Source organism: Mizuhopecten yessoensis, unplaced genomic scaffold (genome assembly GCF_002113885.1).
Source record: "Mizuhopecten yessoensis strain PY_sf001 unplaced genomic scaffold, ASM211388v2 scaffold10603, whole genome shotgun sequence".
Lineage (NCBI taxonomy): Eukaryota > Metazoa > Mollusca > Bivalvia > Pectinida > Pectinidae > Mizuhopecten > Mizuhopecten yessoensis.
In genome coordinates, this window is record NW_018408629.1 from 1,808,908 (window position 1) to 1,823,770 (window position 14,863).

General features: G+C 36.9%; 2 protein-coding genes across 3 annotated transcripts in view; one reads left to right on the forward strand and one right to left on the reverse strand.

Annotated features, from left to right (window-relative positions):
- The window catches only part of LOC110461368 (cob(I)yrinic acid a,c-diamide adenosyltransferase, mitochondrial-like), a 20,757-nt gene continuing 5,894 nt past the window's right edge, over positions 1-14,863 (reverse strand). The window contains exons 1-9 of one of the 2 annotated variants that reach the window (XM_021514815.1): positions 12,381-12,495; positions 12,007-12,065; positions 8,763-8,856; positions 6,436-6,493; positions 5,254-5,326; positions 3,522-3,619; positions 2,674-2,738; positions 2,122-2,181; positions 1-868 (exon numbers count right to left, since the gene is read on the reverse strand). In XM_021514815.1, coding sequence (XP_021370490.1) covers positions 763-868; positions 2,122-2,181; positions 2,674-2,738; positions 3,522-3,619; positions 5,254-5,326; positions 6,436-6,493; positions 8,763-8,856; positions 12,007-12,065; positions 12,381-12,448 — 681 coding nt within the window. In that variant the 5' untranslated portion in view covers positions 12,449-12,495 and the 3' untranslated portion in view covers positions 1-762. Of the gene's footprint in view, positions 869-2,121; positions 2,182-2,673; positions 2,739-3,521; positions 3,620-5,253; positions 5,327-6,435; positions 6,494-8,762; positions 8,857-12,006; positions 12,066-12,380; positions 12,496-14,863 lie in introns of those variants that run through there. The other variant, XM_021514816.1, reaches the window with a different exon arrangement.
- The window catches only part of LOC110461367 (mevalonate kinase-like), a 16,471-nt gene continuing 14,088 nt past the window's right edge, over positions 12,481-14,863 (forward strand). The window contains exons 1-2 of the mRNA XM_021514814.1: positions 12,481-12,627; positions 13,989-14,136. Coding sequence (XP_021370489.1) covers positions 12,556-12,627; positions 13,989-14,136 — 220 coding nt within the window. The 5' untranslated portion in view covers positions 12,481-12,555. The remainder of the gene's footprint in view (positions 12,628-13,988; positions 14,137-14,863) is intronic.

The window sequence follows — 14,863 nt, forward strand, 5'->3', positions numbered from 1 at the left end:
CAATTTTCATTTAAGATATGTTTGATTCAATTTATAGACCTTTGATAGATATTTCATAAGAAATAAAAGAAGTGTTCAGTAATACCCTCCATGGTGTTCATTAATCGTTGACTGGTTCAGTAACTATGTAAAATAATAGAACGCACCTTACAGTGATGTTATATCTCCCTCCAATTCAAACCCAATATTGGTAGAAATAACGCCTTATACTTAAGATATGTTACCATACAAGTTGGAGAGCGTAAAACACACTTCTTTGTTGTTAGTAGGTTTTCCCCCTAAGTGTTCAGTGATACCCGACCCCGCTTTATATTCATTGATTTTGTCAATGTCCTGATGATATTGTCTATATTTGAACTCTATTTCCGCTGCAATCTACATAAATTAGGGCTGCCACTCTGGAACTCAAACTGTCATCAAAAGTTTGTTTAAATTCAGTTTATGAATGCTGGACAGATAATATAATATTAGCTCACTTTGGTGGTTAAATTGAAATTAACATGATGAATTTCTTGTCACTCGGGCTCTCAAATATCATTTTGACCTCGGATCATATTCAAATCTAGAAAGATGCTCATGTAAAAATGATATCAGGAGATGTGCATTGTCTCGGACACAGTTCTCGAGGTGGCCCAATGAAAATAGATATTACAGTCGATGTTGTTATAACTCGAGACAAGAAACCAATCAGAATCATCGACACATCTGAGCACAACACTTTTAATGGAGACCAAACAGAATGAATTGTTTATGTTTCTTTAATTATTTATCCTCTGCTTCAGCAGGATGGATTCGTCTGTAAATAATTTCATCCTTTCCTTCCTTCTTGGCTGAATATCTCGCGACAGTGAAAAGGAAATCACTCAACCTGTAATGAGAAAATTCAAAGACAGACTTATATGCCAATTATCACACTGTCATTCATATGTGTCAAATTATGCTTACCAGGTAAAAAAGAGTACTGTAATGTGCTGGTGACCGCTAGATTGGCCACCAGCCCCTAAGTTTTTATGAAGAATTTCTCGACTGCATTTTACTACTAGCTTATCTCCCCCTAGTTTAGAACTTAGGAATCAGACATCCAAGTGATCAAAATAATAAGAGTTATTTTTTTTTTCATAATAATTCAATATTCTAGAGACGTGGGCAAGTCTAGGTGACCGCCACGTTACAGGACCCGCTCACCCATCCACCTACTGACCATGCTCAACAGTGCTGAACTAGTGAGCAAGTCCCTGGGTAATTACACCACATCACTGGAAAAGCTATAGCTTGCCAGTAAGGCAGTCTCCCCCTCTCCCCCCTTCCCAAATTCCTTAGCTGTTACAGTACTCTTGCACTACTAGTTCTCAGAACAGGCCAAACATTTTATTATAATAGGTATCAATTGTAAACAAAAGTGAAGAATCATATACGGTCATATAACTGGTTTCTCTACAAGTATTTTAAAAATCAATAATGCATGAACTATAAAGGGCTTTCTTAAAGAAAAGTAACTAGTAATGGTTACAAAAGATTAATATTTACAGTAACCTTTCCTGTGTAAACATTTCTGCTACATTTTATAATCACCATAGAGATCATACTAACAGGACAAAATAGGCGCAATCTGAACAGAACCTCATGTTTAGACAAAAATCTAATATGTTTTAATGCAATAAGAAATGTGTGATGTTCAATTCATGCCCAGTATATCTCCTGTCCAAAGTCAAATGCATTGAGACATTATACTGACCTAGCTATCAAGACAATCAAATGTTGCTTAGACATTCTACTGGGTTATTGTGACATTACAGTAACTTATCTATCATTCTACCGGGTCATTGTGACATAATACTGACCCTTTTATTATTATTCTGGATTAATATTATTGTGACATTAGACTGACCTATCTATCATTCTACTGGGTTATTGTAACATTATACTGACCTATCTAATATTCTACTGGGTTATTGTGACATTATACTGACCTATCTATCATTCTACTGGGTTATTGTGACATTATATTGACCTATTTATCATTCTACTGGATTATTGTGACATCATTCTACTGGGTTATTGTGACATTATACTGACCTATCAATCATTCTACTGGATTACTGTGAACTACCAAGTACTGACCTGTTGAGATATTGAAGTGGTTCTCCATCCATTTCTCCACTTTTTACTAGAGGCGTAACACTGCAATTACAAGAATGAAGTCCAAAAATATGTTTGTCTACTGGGCAGGGCTTTCCTATATGTATACTGATGGTGATATAAAAAAATAATAATCATGGAACGTATACCAATTGTATCATTTAGACATCATACACCATGTGAGAACCATTATGAGAAATAACAGAATTCAGTGGTAAAACACATGTACTTGTTCGGTGTTAATTTTGCCTTTACATGTAACAATTTAAATATATATATATATATATATTGTGCATGGTATGCTGTGTATTAAGATTTGCTCTCACAAAAAAAATGTTTTCATTACAGACAGCAAAAAAGTCAAATTTTTAATAACAGCAAATATTTTGCATTAACTGTATTCATTTATATGGTGTAAGAGGTTCCATGTGCTCTGTTGGGCTTGATTCCAGGGTTTAAAACACTTTTCATATCAGACTTAACAAATATTGACAGTAATTGGGTACAATTTAGGATTAATACTTTGTGCCTTACCTTCTTTCTGCTCTCCGACAAATAGATCTGGCCAGATGTAACGAAGACGAGGATTTGCCACCAGACTATGAGAAACAATCACATATATCAGTTATGTTAGCAATTTGCTGTATAGTGATCAGTTAAAAACTTCCTGAAATTGCCTGTACCCATTTAAACAGCTAAGACGACTAGCGCAAACCACTTGTGCTTCAGAAAAATGTTATTTTTATGGGCACTGATTTTTATTTCCATATGTTTCACAACTTGTTATCAGAAATACCAATAACAATAACATACTCCAGCATCAACAATAGAATGTGAGATAAATCTATATCATATTATTCACTATTCTGCTGTTCTAAGTCTGCTTGTTATCAAAGCAAATTAAAATATAATTTGGAGGTCGGTTTGGGCAGTAAATAGCGCACTTGTCTTTCTAGTCGCTTATTTCCCGCATATTATAGAGGGCCGAAGTTCTGACGTTAATCGACGACAGGCCGATATAAAAAAAGTCGATAAAACGTCAGAATAATTTGGACTATTGTCTTTCACTAAGGCATCCAGGGTTCGATTGCCGATCGGACGTGAAAAGGTATGGGGTCACCTACCCAACCATGTGGGTTTTCTCCGGTTTCCTCCCAAAACAAGCGCGCTAATATCCGGGCCAAAAAAAAGTGATTAATATAAGTTGAGCTAAGTTGTTTCATAGTTGTTGTAAAATAAATAAAGTTAATATAAATATAAAGTTCCAAAAAATAAATCAAATTTTAGTTTTTTACAGGAGACAAAATAAAATCTTCATGAAAATATATACATACGTTTATGTAGCACTGCCTATTTCAGAGAAAAATTGTTGTTTCACTTACAGGAATAATGAAGTTTTCCAGGGGAGGTAAATCTGCAGTATACTCATCTATCAATTTTTCTAGGTCTGTCACATTCTCTCCACTGAATCCTGTCAGCTCTGAATGGAGAAAAAAAATAGAAATAATAAATTCAACTTTTAAACATTTCAACATTTTCATAAATTTCTTTTAAATTGATGACAAATGTCTCAATATTATTAACTTAAGTACATAAACATGAAATTATGAGAAACAAGCATTTTCTTAAAGCATCATTCACAAAGTACTTTTGTATATCAATTGCATACCTAAAAATAAGGTGGTTGTGGTTTGTATTCCAACATTTATGGTGCACACGCCTTGTACAGTGGATTCCATTTATTATTTTAAAATTGTCACATTTTATAGTTAGTTTGTTTAAATGTTTTCCAAAAACATCATTTTTTCTCTATACCTATGTTTGGTTAGAATTACTTGGTTTAGCATCCTTTTAACAGCTGAGATAATTTAAATATGTTCTACCATATGTGTTATGCATAAATGGTATGTTGGTGTATTTGCCTCCTTGCAATGGCAGTTTAACGATCTGATGCCGATCTATAGTGCTACCTCACTGAAATACAATCTGTACATTCCACCTTGTCATACTAGACTGTCAGCAGGTAAACTAATCCTTATCGCTACCTATTCAAAGTTGAACATCAAGCAGTGAGCAGTAAGGGCCAATTTGAATGACTTTAGTTTGTCTCATTCATGGGGGACAGAACCCATAAACTTCCTCACTTGAGTGAAAACAGTAAGTCATCAGGAAACTAAATAAAAGTGGTTTAAACCGATAGAAAATATAAAGGTCCGGAATGCTGCCCAGGGTACAGCAGATTTGTTTTGGTGTCCGATCCTTTGAAGGCAGAAATGCAAATCCTGAATTCTGTAAGAGGTTCCAAATTAGTCATCCCTTACAACTTGCACTTGGTAACAGCAGGTAGTTTCTTTTCTAAATCTACGACCTGCATGGGGTGTTCACTGACCTAGCTTTTGGGTAGTTTTTAAAACCATGAGTATTTTCAAAGAAAAAAAATACCTAGGTAACAAGAATTTTGCGTTCATGTCAAATTTCACAGTTTATCATATTTTCGTCTAATAAACACACCCCGACATTCAGAAGGTAACGAGTACTGCACCAGTTTCTTGCGTGTGTAAGGTATATATCTTTCATTAAGATATTGTTCATTGATGATAACTCCTGGATGGCAGCATTGATACAGTGAAAAAATGGCAGTGCATAGGCACCAAAATGGACTCTTGATATTTTTTTCACTTTTGTTTGTCGTTATTTTTTGGTTTGTTTCCAAACACTAAAATTTCGAACTATAAATATGAAACAAGCATCCCAAGATGTGTTTCATAGAGGACACCTGTCTAGTAAATGACTCCATTTTTTGTGTTTGTTTGTGTTTTACCTCCTATTAACAGGTTTTGGTGGTGGAGGAAAGCCAGAGTACCCGGAGAAAAAAACCACCGACCGACAGCCAGTACTATACCTGGCGACTGCCCCATGTAGGCCTCGAACCTGTGACCTAGTGGTGGAGGGCTAGTGGTAGCAGAATGTCAGATGTCTTAACCACTTGGCCACCGCGGCCCCCTAAATGACTAGAATATTTCATAATCATGCCATATAGGTTAAGCATGCACATGTACTGTATTTTAATTACTTCAACAGGAGTGCACTGACTTCTTATAAAAATGTACTTACTTCGATGGGACTCCCTGGCAGAAGAAATGGGTGTGGCCACACATGACCCTATATCCTGTAGCACACACTGGATCTGTCAAAATCATATAAATCACATATACACATTTACATATTAATTTAAATTAGACTCAATCAAGCCTATATTCCTGACTTACTGTGAAATCACATTTGTTTGTGAGGCTCAATTTTGGTGGTTACATGGATTGTAAGTACCCACTCAAATGGAGAATGGTTTCATATCAAACTTGTAAATACTTCTTGGACCTATGAGCTCATGGATAATGAGCTTATGGTATTGTCATAATATATTGTAATGTTTACCGTCTACACCGCTATTCCCCCAATAACCATTGTTCCCATAAACTGGAGTTATCATCTCACAACCTTACTATAGATTGTAACATGCTTCCATGACGTCGACAACATTAAATGTTGGCAGGGGTATGCAAAATTTCAATGAAGGAAATTAACGTTAGATGATAAGTGGAGCAGTTATCAGAGTTAAAATAAGGAAAAGTGTTTATGGTCAGGTTATGGAAGTGATAAATCCAGTTAAGCACGATCAGGTTTATCGTACTGTATAACACGAAATGTTTGTGGATACTTTCCTTCGTGGTTTGAAGCCATTTAGATCGTTTCGTGGTAGAAACTTTAGTGGATATCCTATATTAACAAACAGGAGACACGTATATCATTCAAATTCGTTGCATTTATTTTCGTAGTTCAATAGCAACCAAGGAAAGCACGGATGTTTATACACAACAAACAGTTCATGTTATACAGTAAATGGCTTTGTAATCTATTCATTTTACACATGCTCAATCCCATAACAACAGTCAATGTAAATCTTATTATTTCTGGTGTTTGAGATGGAAATATACATGTACAGTACATTTATTGGTATTCAATAATCATACATGCATTGGTACTTAAACAACGTTACATAATCTGCATATTTTTTGGCAGTTTTTCTAAGATGAATATGAATATGTTAAACTTATTAATGTATCATTTTTTGTACTTTACCATGTACAATATAACTATATAATGTGAGCTGACTTACTTGTTCTAGATCAGATACAACAGGTATAGCAGCTTCTTTGATACAGGCCCTCTGGGCCTCTTGTTTGTACTTTACTTCAATGTATGTACAATATAACTATATAATGTGAGCTGACTTACTTGTTCTAGCTCAGATACAACAGGTATAGCAGCTTCTTTGCAGTATTCAGCAGCCAAACTGAAATTCCATAAATGAGAGAGCTTTACTATATATGAGAGAGCTTTATAATTACTATACATGAGAGAGCTTTACTATATCTAAAAACAAACCTTCCCCTTTTTTGATAGAATATAGCAAATTTAACCGTAACCGTTATATGTCGTTGTGTGATCTAGATCTTAGTCAGACGTGAATCAAATATAATATAATACATATATAGCAGACATAAAGATCTTATACAATTGTGGCAGATCTTAATTGTACATAGGTTACGGTCGCCTTCGGGCTAGAGTGAATCTCCCTTTAGCTCAGTGGAAGAGCGTCCGACTAGGAACCTGGAGATTGAGGGTTCGATACCCGGTGGAAGCACACTATTCTCTTTCCTGTTACAAATGGTGCACATGGCCCTCCCTGTAGTGACAGGGAGATAGAACGTGGGTTGTGGTGTTCGAGGGCGAACACATTTAAATAGGGGGGAGTAGTGTGGCAGATTCTAATTGTACATAGGGTTACGGTCACATTCTAACTTCGAGCTAGAGGGAATTTCCCTTTGGCTCAGTGGTAGAGCGTCCGACTAGGAACCTTGAGATCGAGGGTTCGTTCCCCAGTGGAAGTACACTATATTCTCTTTCCTGCTACACAATGTACTACATAAACTATTCACCCTTCAGTGGAAGAGTCCATATTTGCCCAGTGTATATTCTGTCCTTCACCTGTAATTTCTAAATACATGGTATGCTGTATGTTTATAATATTCCCAGGTGTCATCATTAGTTTCCTGGTATACAGTATACTGTAAAAACAAAATATTTCGTTTGGGATTTAATTTTGTTTATTTCGTGGTTTTATAAAACCGCAAAATACAATTAATCCCAACAAAATTTTAAACACATGGAATAAACTATCAATTTTATTACAAATTTTGAAATTCAGTTTTTATATCGTCAAACTACCGACAAGGTATATGTATGTCTATGTGAATCTACAAAGTATACATTTTGTATATATTGCTCTTTGTACATGACCGATACCACTCAAGTGAGTAAATCTCACCCGATCTTATATTACCTGTACTATATTTACCTGCACTGTGTCCTCACGCCTGTCAATTTAAACTTCTTACTTACTAAAAAATACAGGGTTTTTAAATATTGATTCCAAGAAATATAATCCCAACGAATTTGTCCCCATTCAAAAACAACAAACTTTAACCCCAAAGAAAATATATATGCTTTTACAGTATACATCTATATATGCTTTTTTACCAAGATCTACATAATACAGTAATGTGGCAATACAGATGTTACAGGCAAAATTTGTATACAAAATAAGGTCTTTCATTAATCACGGCCAAATTAATGGCCAGGCTACAAAATAGACTTGTCCCCTTTCTTCTGTTTTGCAATGTCATTACATATACTTCCATTGGGAACAATCTAGACTTGATTCACTACCGATTATGAGTAGCTTCACCTACAGAAGAAAATTCCCCTGTTCTTTGAAATTCCCCTTGTGTGCTTCAAAGTTTCCCTATTTCAACAAGAAAATAGCGTTTTTTCTTCAAAATGTTTCCCCCCGCTATGTTTTCTTTAAAATTCAACAGTTAAAATGCATAACTTGTAAAAGATGTGCATTGATTAGGTTGCCTTACAAGCGTCAGCTGTAGGGAATTTCCCTTTAGCTCAGTGGTAGAGCACCAGGCTTGAAAGCCGAGGGTCGCAGGTTCGAGCCCCAGCAATGGCACAATCTGGATCACTATTCCTTGTCCTACTACAAACTGGTGCCGTTGACCCTCCTTGTTCAATGTAGGAGAACCCTTGGCGGGGAGTCAAATAACCTGGGTTGGTGATTGATAAAAGGGGGTAATAGTGTAAAAGATGTGCATTGATTAGGTCGCCTTACAAGCATCGGCTGAAGGGAATTTCCCTTTAGCTCAGTGGTAGAGCATCGGGCTAGAGAACCAAGGGTCGCGGGTTCGAGCCCCAGCGACGGCACTATCTTTATCACCGTTCCTCATCTTACTACATAATACTGCATATATACATTTTCTTAACATAATTTAAACAAAGATTCTACACTTTTAAGCTTGAATTTGATTATAAATTAATTAAACTGCACACATGTATGTCAGACAAAACATTTATCTTTTACCTTCATGATGCTTATAAGAGCCTTGTATCAAAATTTTAATTTCCCCCAATTTGAAAAAGGGTAGATTCCCCTAAAACCTAGATTGATCTCTGCAGTCCAAATACTCAAGATTTAGTAATAAATACAAGCTAATTACCCTATAGCACAGGACAACTCATCTGTTGCTCCTAAAGCTTCAAATATTGTGTCATTCTTTGGTCTTCTTTCTCCTGTGAAGGTTGATGACATCCCTGGAACAATGAGGAAAGACATGAGGGTAAATGATTAGATGTATTAATGAGAATGTGTTAATAAATAACTACTAATCTATTGGAGCGTTTTGTCTAAACGGAATTGTATAAGATTTTTAATAGAAAAGTATTTCATGATAGAACACATCTTACCAGATGTTTTAGTCAGGAGTAGGTTTGCACACGTTGGTTGAAGTGACGTGGGCTACTTTGTTCCATTTACCAGAGTATGAATCCAGGACTTAAATATTTGAGTCCCCAAAAAAATCTCTGAATATGTGTATATAATATAGATTCTGGTTTTGTAATATAACAGTGTCATTCTAATACTTTGAAATACAATATTTTGCATTTTGCCATATTGGATGTAGCTGACATAATTTATGGGTATGGAGTTATCTCTGTGAAATTATTCATATTAATCTTTGTGTTAAGTGTAACTGGACTGGACTGATTACTGGAGAGCAGGTCGCTCAATTGGTTATATGGAGTATCCGTCTATAATTTGAAGGTCCTGGGTTTGAATTCCGGTCTGGCCATTGCATTTTACCTCTCTTGTAACACATTAACTTTGAACTTATCATACTAACGAAAGATGGTATATGGTCTTGTGCGACTTTGAGATGGAAGAATTTCTTGAAGGAGTGAGGAATGTTGTGGACTGGGTCCATCACCGATAACCAGGAAACTCAATTGATTATAAGAGCATCTGTCTAGAGTTTAGAAATCCTGGGTTAGAATTCTGTGTTAATGCAGTACTTCCTTTTCTACGTAAAAAGAGAGGAAATACCATTATATGCAAGGCCAGACCAGGATTCAAACCCAAGACCCTCCGAACTATAGACGAACATTTTTTACCAATTGAGCTTAACATGCATGTATACTTGGTTGCCAGTGATCAGCCCAGTCGAGTTCCACTCCATTTTACCTCCGCTTAACAAACTCTTCAATCTTGAAGACACATGAGACCTTATACAAGCTCCTTGTGGGTATATTTCATTGGGCACCAAATGTAAGAGGAGAAGAAAAATGCACAGCCAGACCAGGATTTAAACTAATTAAACTACATAAACCTGCATGGTTCCTGGCAGCTGACCCGAGTGAGTGAGTTCAGTTCTGCTACATCTGTTAATACGTTTCTAACAGGAAGGAAAAAATGCATAGGTGTCAACCTCTGGAACCTCCAATGATGGAGATCTTCCTCATTCCACATTTCCAATGAGGGAGAAAGTGTGTGAAACGTGACTGAAATTGCTTTGCTAAATTTATCTTTCCCTTTTTATGTATCAAAATAACTTCAAAAAGCATTCATACACATACACATACACATACACATACACAGACACACCTGTTACAATCTATGATCATTACACACACCCTGCAGTAACGAGCAGATAGTTTGACCTCAGAATGCAGATTTTGATTTTGTGTGAGTTTAGAGACTTGAAAGATCTTGTGTATCTAAATCAATTACCATAGTATATGACATCACTAGTAACATAAGCAATGGCAAACAGATTGTGATATTTTGCTTAAAGACTTTTCAAAAGCGTTTGGAAAGGTCCCCCATCAACGCTTACTTCACAAATTGACTACTATGGAATCCGTAACAACTCTCTTCTTTGGATATCATCATTCTTACATAACCAACAAAAAAAATCTTACATAACCAACAAAAAAAGAGTTCTTCTCGACAACATCCATTCTCCCCCTCTATCGGTGGACTCGCGGGGGTACCACAAGGTACAGTCCTCGGACCTCTACTTTTTCTCCTCTTCATTAATGACCTTCCTGAATCTGTACTTTCCAATGCTCGTCCCTTTGCTGACGATTGTCCCCTCTATCGAGTCATCGACACAGTCAGAGACTGTGAGTTACTCTAGCGAAATTTGGTAAATCTCAGAAATGGGAATCTGATTGGCAAATGAATTTTAATGCAGAAAATGCTTTGTCATTAGAACATCAAAGAAATGACATCCTATTTGCTTTAATTATTCACTCCACTTGCAATCACTCAAAGTTGTTCCAGAGAGCAAATCTCTAGAATTATATGTGGGTCCCAGGATATGTTGTGTGACCCACATATAAACAACATTACAGCTAAGGCGCATAGAACTCTAGGATTCTTGCGCCGTAACATGTCTGGATGCACCAGGCGGGTCAAAACTCTCACTTACTCTGCCCTTGCATTTTTTGTCAGACCTCAACTGGAGTACTCATGCTCTGCCTGGGATCCATACTGTGCAGAGCACATCAGCCAGCGTGAGGCTGTCCATAGAAGAGCGGCCAGATATGTCCACAATGACTTCCACACCAGAACACCAGGATGTGTGTCATACATGGTCGACACCCTTCAGTGGGACTCCCTGCAGAACCGTAGGAGGAAGGCCAGACTGGTCAACTTCTTAAGATCACTCATGATCTTATAGCTATTCCAGCCGACTGGTACCTCACCAAGGCCGACTCCAGGACACTAGGGGGCCACCGTTATCGTCTCATAAGGCTTCCAAGGAATTTTTCAAGTCATCATACATGCCAACCTGGGACGATAACGGAATGGAACAACCTTCCATCCTCACTGGCTGAGACAGACAGCCTTGAATCATTCAAGGATGGTCTGTACTCCTCACATTAACTCCACTTCCCCTCAACCAACCCCCAACCCCCATTCGTTCTCACAGCATGACTCTCCACATACAGTACAGTCTCCAACATATCTCCTGTCCACCTGCTCGACTTACATAGGCTGGCCTATGTATGTATGAAAACCTGTTGCCCCTGAATCGCCCACTGGGTACGAAGTTAAATATGTCTTATATGGTGATGCACTGCACTGTTTTACAACTAATTCTTACAGTCATATGCCATGAGATACCCCCCTTACACACCTTTCTACCTTTATATAACATTTTGATCTTACAGTACCAAAACTAAATTTATCTTTACCACACATGTGTGCACAGTATCTGGAGAGAGTAATCACTCCTTCCTTGGAGAAGGAGAAGAGAAGAAGAAGAAGAATGAGGGAGTTTCGAGGGAGACTGGTAAATTTTGGTTCAAAATGAGGGAGTCTCCCTCCATATGAGGCAGGTTTGACAGCTATGCACATATGTAATTCAGTGTACAGAGAGTCATCGTTTTATTACTTACCCTTATCACCAGTCTTTGTGTATATTTTGGGATATTTCTTTCCTTCATTTTTCTGAGCTCTGCAAAATAATACAATTTTTCATCATGCATTACAAAAATGTATACTGATCTTGATCATTATAAAGCAGATAAATTCACTAAAAATTTAGGAATCTTATTAACATGAAAAAGAGATGAATAATATATAAAGAAATTCTTTCAAAACCTTTAATTTTCTTATGTTGTTGAATACGCTAGCTGTCAATAAATACAGTACATCACGTATTGTATAGATCAGTAAATCCCCATTTTTTTATATTCATGTATAGCCACTGTTTGAAGAACTTCATTTGATGTGTGCTACTGTCATATAACAAAAATGCTTTTACACTCACGCTAACAGTTTTGAATATGTAGCTAGGCCCCTAGATGATTGTCGACAGACAGAAACAAATCGTGACATATTGCAAAGGTTACATAAACCGAAAGTAACCGGAAATGCATTTTCGTATCTCCGCTTTGAAGAGCTAGTTTCACTTTATAGTTCATGTGGACATGTTCCTGTGAAACATGACAAAAATAGTTGTGTCCGCTCCTGGGAAAGTCATTTTACACGGAGAACATGCTGTTGTTTATGGAAAGGTACACGTCTATGAAATCTATTGAAGCCTGAATGATTGGTCGTGTATTGCATGTTGCGGACAGGTGTCCATGAATGTCAATAAACACCCGGCTAATCACTACTGAGAGTGGCTGATGAAGGGCACTATTCTTTTTCTGTTATACAATAATCTGCATATAACCTCTGGTGTATTGTCCCAGTTCCCCCGGCAACACTTTTTTTTCTGTGTCCAAAATAAATGTGAGGCTAGATTTTTGAAAGATTTTCCTCCATTTCATATGTGAATTTCTCCTCGAAATGTTGAGCAAGGTTTTCTATGGCTTCCCTTGAGCAAGCAATTTCAATACCTAAACGTATGGGCCTGATGATGTTGACCAAACAACACTGATTGCAGACAGATCAATGTTCAAGACTCACCAGGTTACTGACATACTTATTGAACGGTAATACTTTAGTAAGAGACTGGTGCATTTAACGCATATTTTAAGTTGGTGTAGGACATGTATATATTTATGTATATATAATTAATTAATGAAACAAATAATGGGCACCATTGATGTTTAATGGTTCAGCTTAAGGTGAGATCTGAATGACACACCACAAGTACATGTGTAAATGTCATACACTGAACTGAGTGTCAATAAATTCGTCATACTGGCTATATTTTAGAAGTAATTTCCTATCAGCCCGTTCACAGGTTGATTGACTGACTGGAGAGACTAGGGTCGCTTGTTTGCTCCCTAGTAAAAAATAATGGAGACTCATTTGCAGGGAGAGTTCAGTGTTTCATTCCCATTAAAAGTAAAGTGTAGTATTTCCATCACTACTTCCTTCCTGGACTTGACATATGTACTGTACAGCTGTGTTTCCATGGCTTATCACAGTGGTAATCATGATGGCATGTTTCCTTTGAAACATCACACAATTAATGATAAAGTATACATATATATGTGGCAAATTTTTATTGAACACAGGTTTTTCGGTCGCCTTCTAGCTTTGAGGGTCTGGAGCGGGTTTGATCCTCAGTAGAAGCATGCTATTCTCTTACCTGTTACAAACGGTGTCCATGGCCCTCCCTGTGGTCTGTCTTACAGGGAGTTAGAACTTTGGTTATGGTGTTTTAGGGCGAACACATTTAAAAAAAAGTGGAGTAGTGTGGCAGATTTTAATTGTGCATAGGATTACGATTGCCTTCTAGCATGGAGCTAGAGGGAATTTCCCTTTAGCTCAGTGATGGAGTATCCCCTGAGACTAGAAAGTCTGGGATCTCAGATTTTATCCCCAGTGACAGCACACTACCGTCTTTCCTGTTACATATATATATATATATATATGTGTAGTCTTATGAATTTATGTATGGTACATTTTTGTCACTTTTCAGAAAGCATTAGCAGCAAGTTTGAATCTCCGTACCAACTTGACAGTAAGTGAAAGGGGAGATAATCTCATTAACCTGGACCTGCCTGATATTGAAGTGAAGTTGTCCTTCCCATGTGGCCTTCTCTCTTCAAAAAATGATTCTGAAAAAGGTATGGTTTTTCCTGAAGTGATCACACATTTGTGTGTATGCATATGGTCAGGACCTTGATGACTTCTAAATGTACAATGTACATCACATTTCAAACTCCGAAATTTGATCCTAAGGATATCTGTCAATGCACTCATTCCTTTCTAGATGAAGAAGCTAAATGTACTTTGTAGACTATCATGTGTAAGAAAGGTTTTGGGAGTTGGTGTGCAGAAGTGAGTTTTGAATGAAGGTTAATGTTATTCAAACAAGTAAAAAAAACCTTGAAAGAATAGCTCTTTTCCTAGCAACATATTTGAATTCAGGCTTTACAATTTTGGTTGTCAGATCATTATAGAACAGTTTGTGAGGTGCATTTGGCTGATGTGTAGACAGACTTGAGTAAGATCTAGGCAGATTTCATGAATATTTACAAGTAATGATTCATGTGTATTCTGATGGATAAAAGGTTTCCCCTTAATTGCCATCAAATTGTTTGTTGTTGAATATATTTGACCTCAACAGGGATTTTCCTGACAAATAAGTTTTCACTTTTAAAGAAGCCAAAGAAGTTAGTGACCTCCCTTGTGATACGTAATTGATTTTGGCTGTCATTTCATGTTTTCAACTATCAGATATTTCAGTGGCAGACCCAGAGAGATTTGGTTGGGCTGATCAATCAACATTAATGTTATGTCTAGATCTCACCCTTTGTTCAGGAGATTTCCTCTTTCTTTTTGATATCTCTT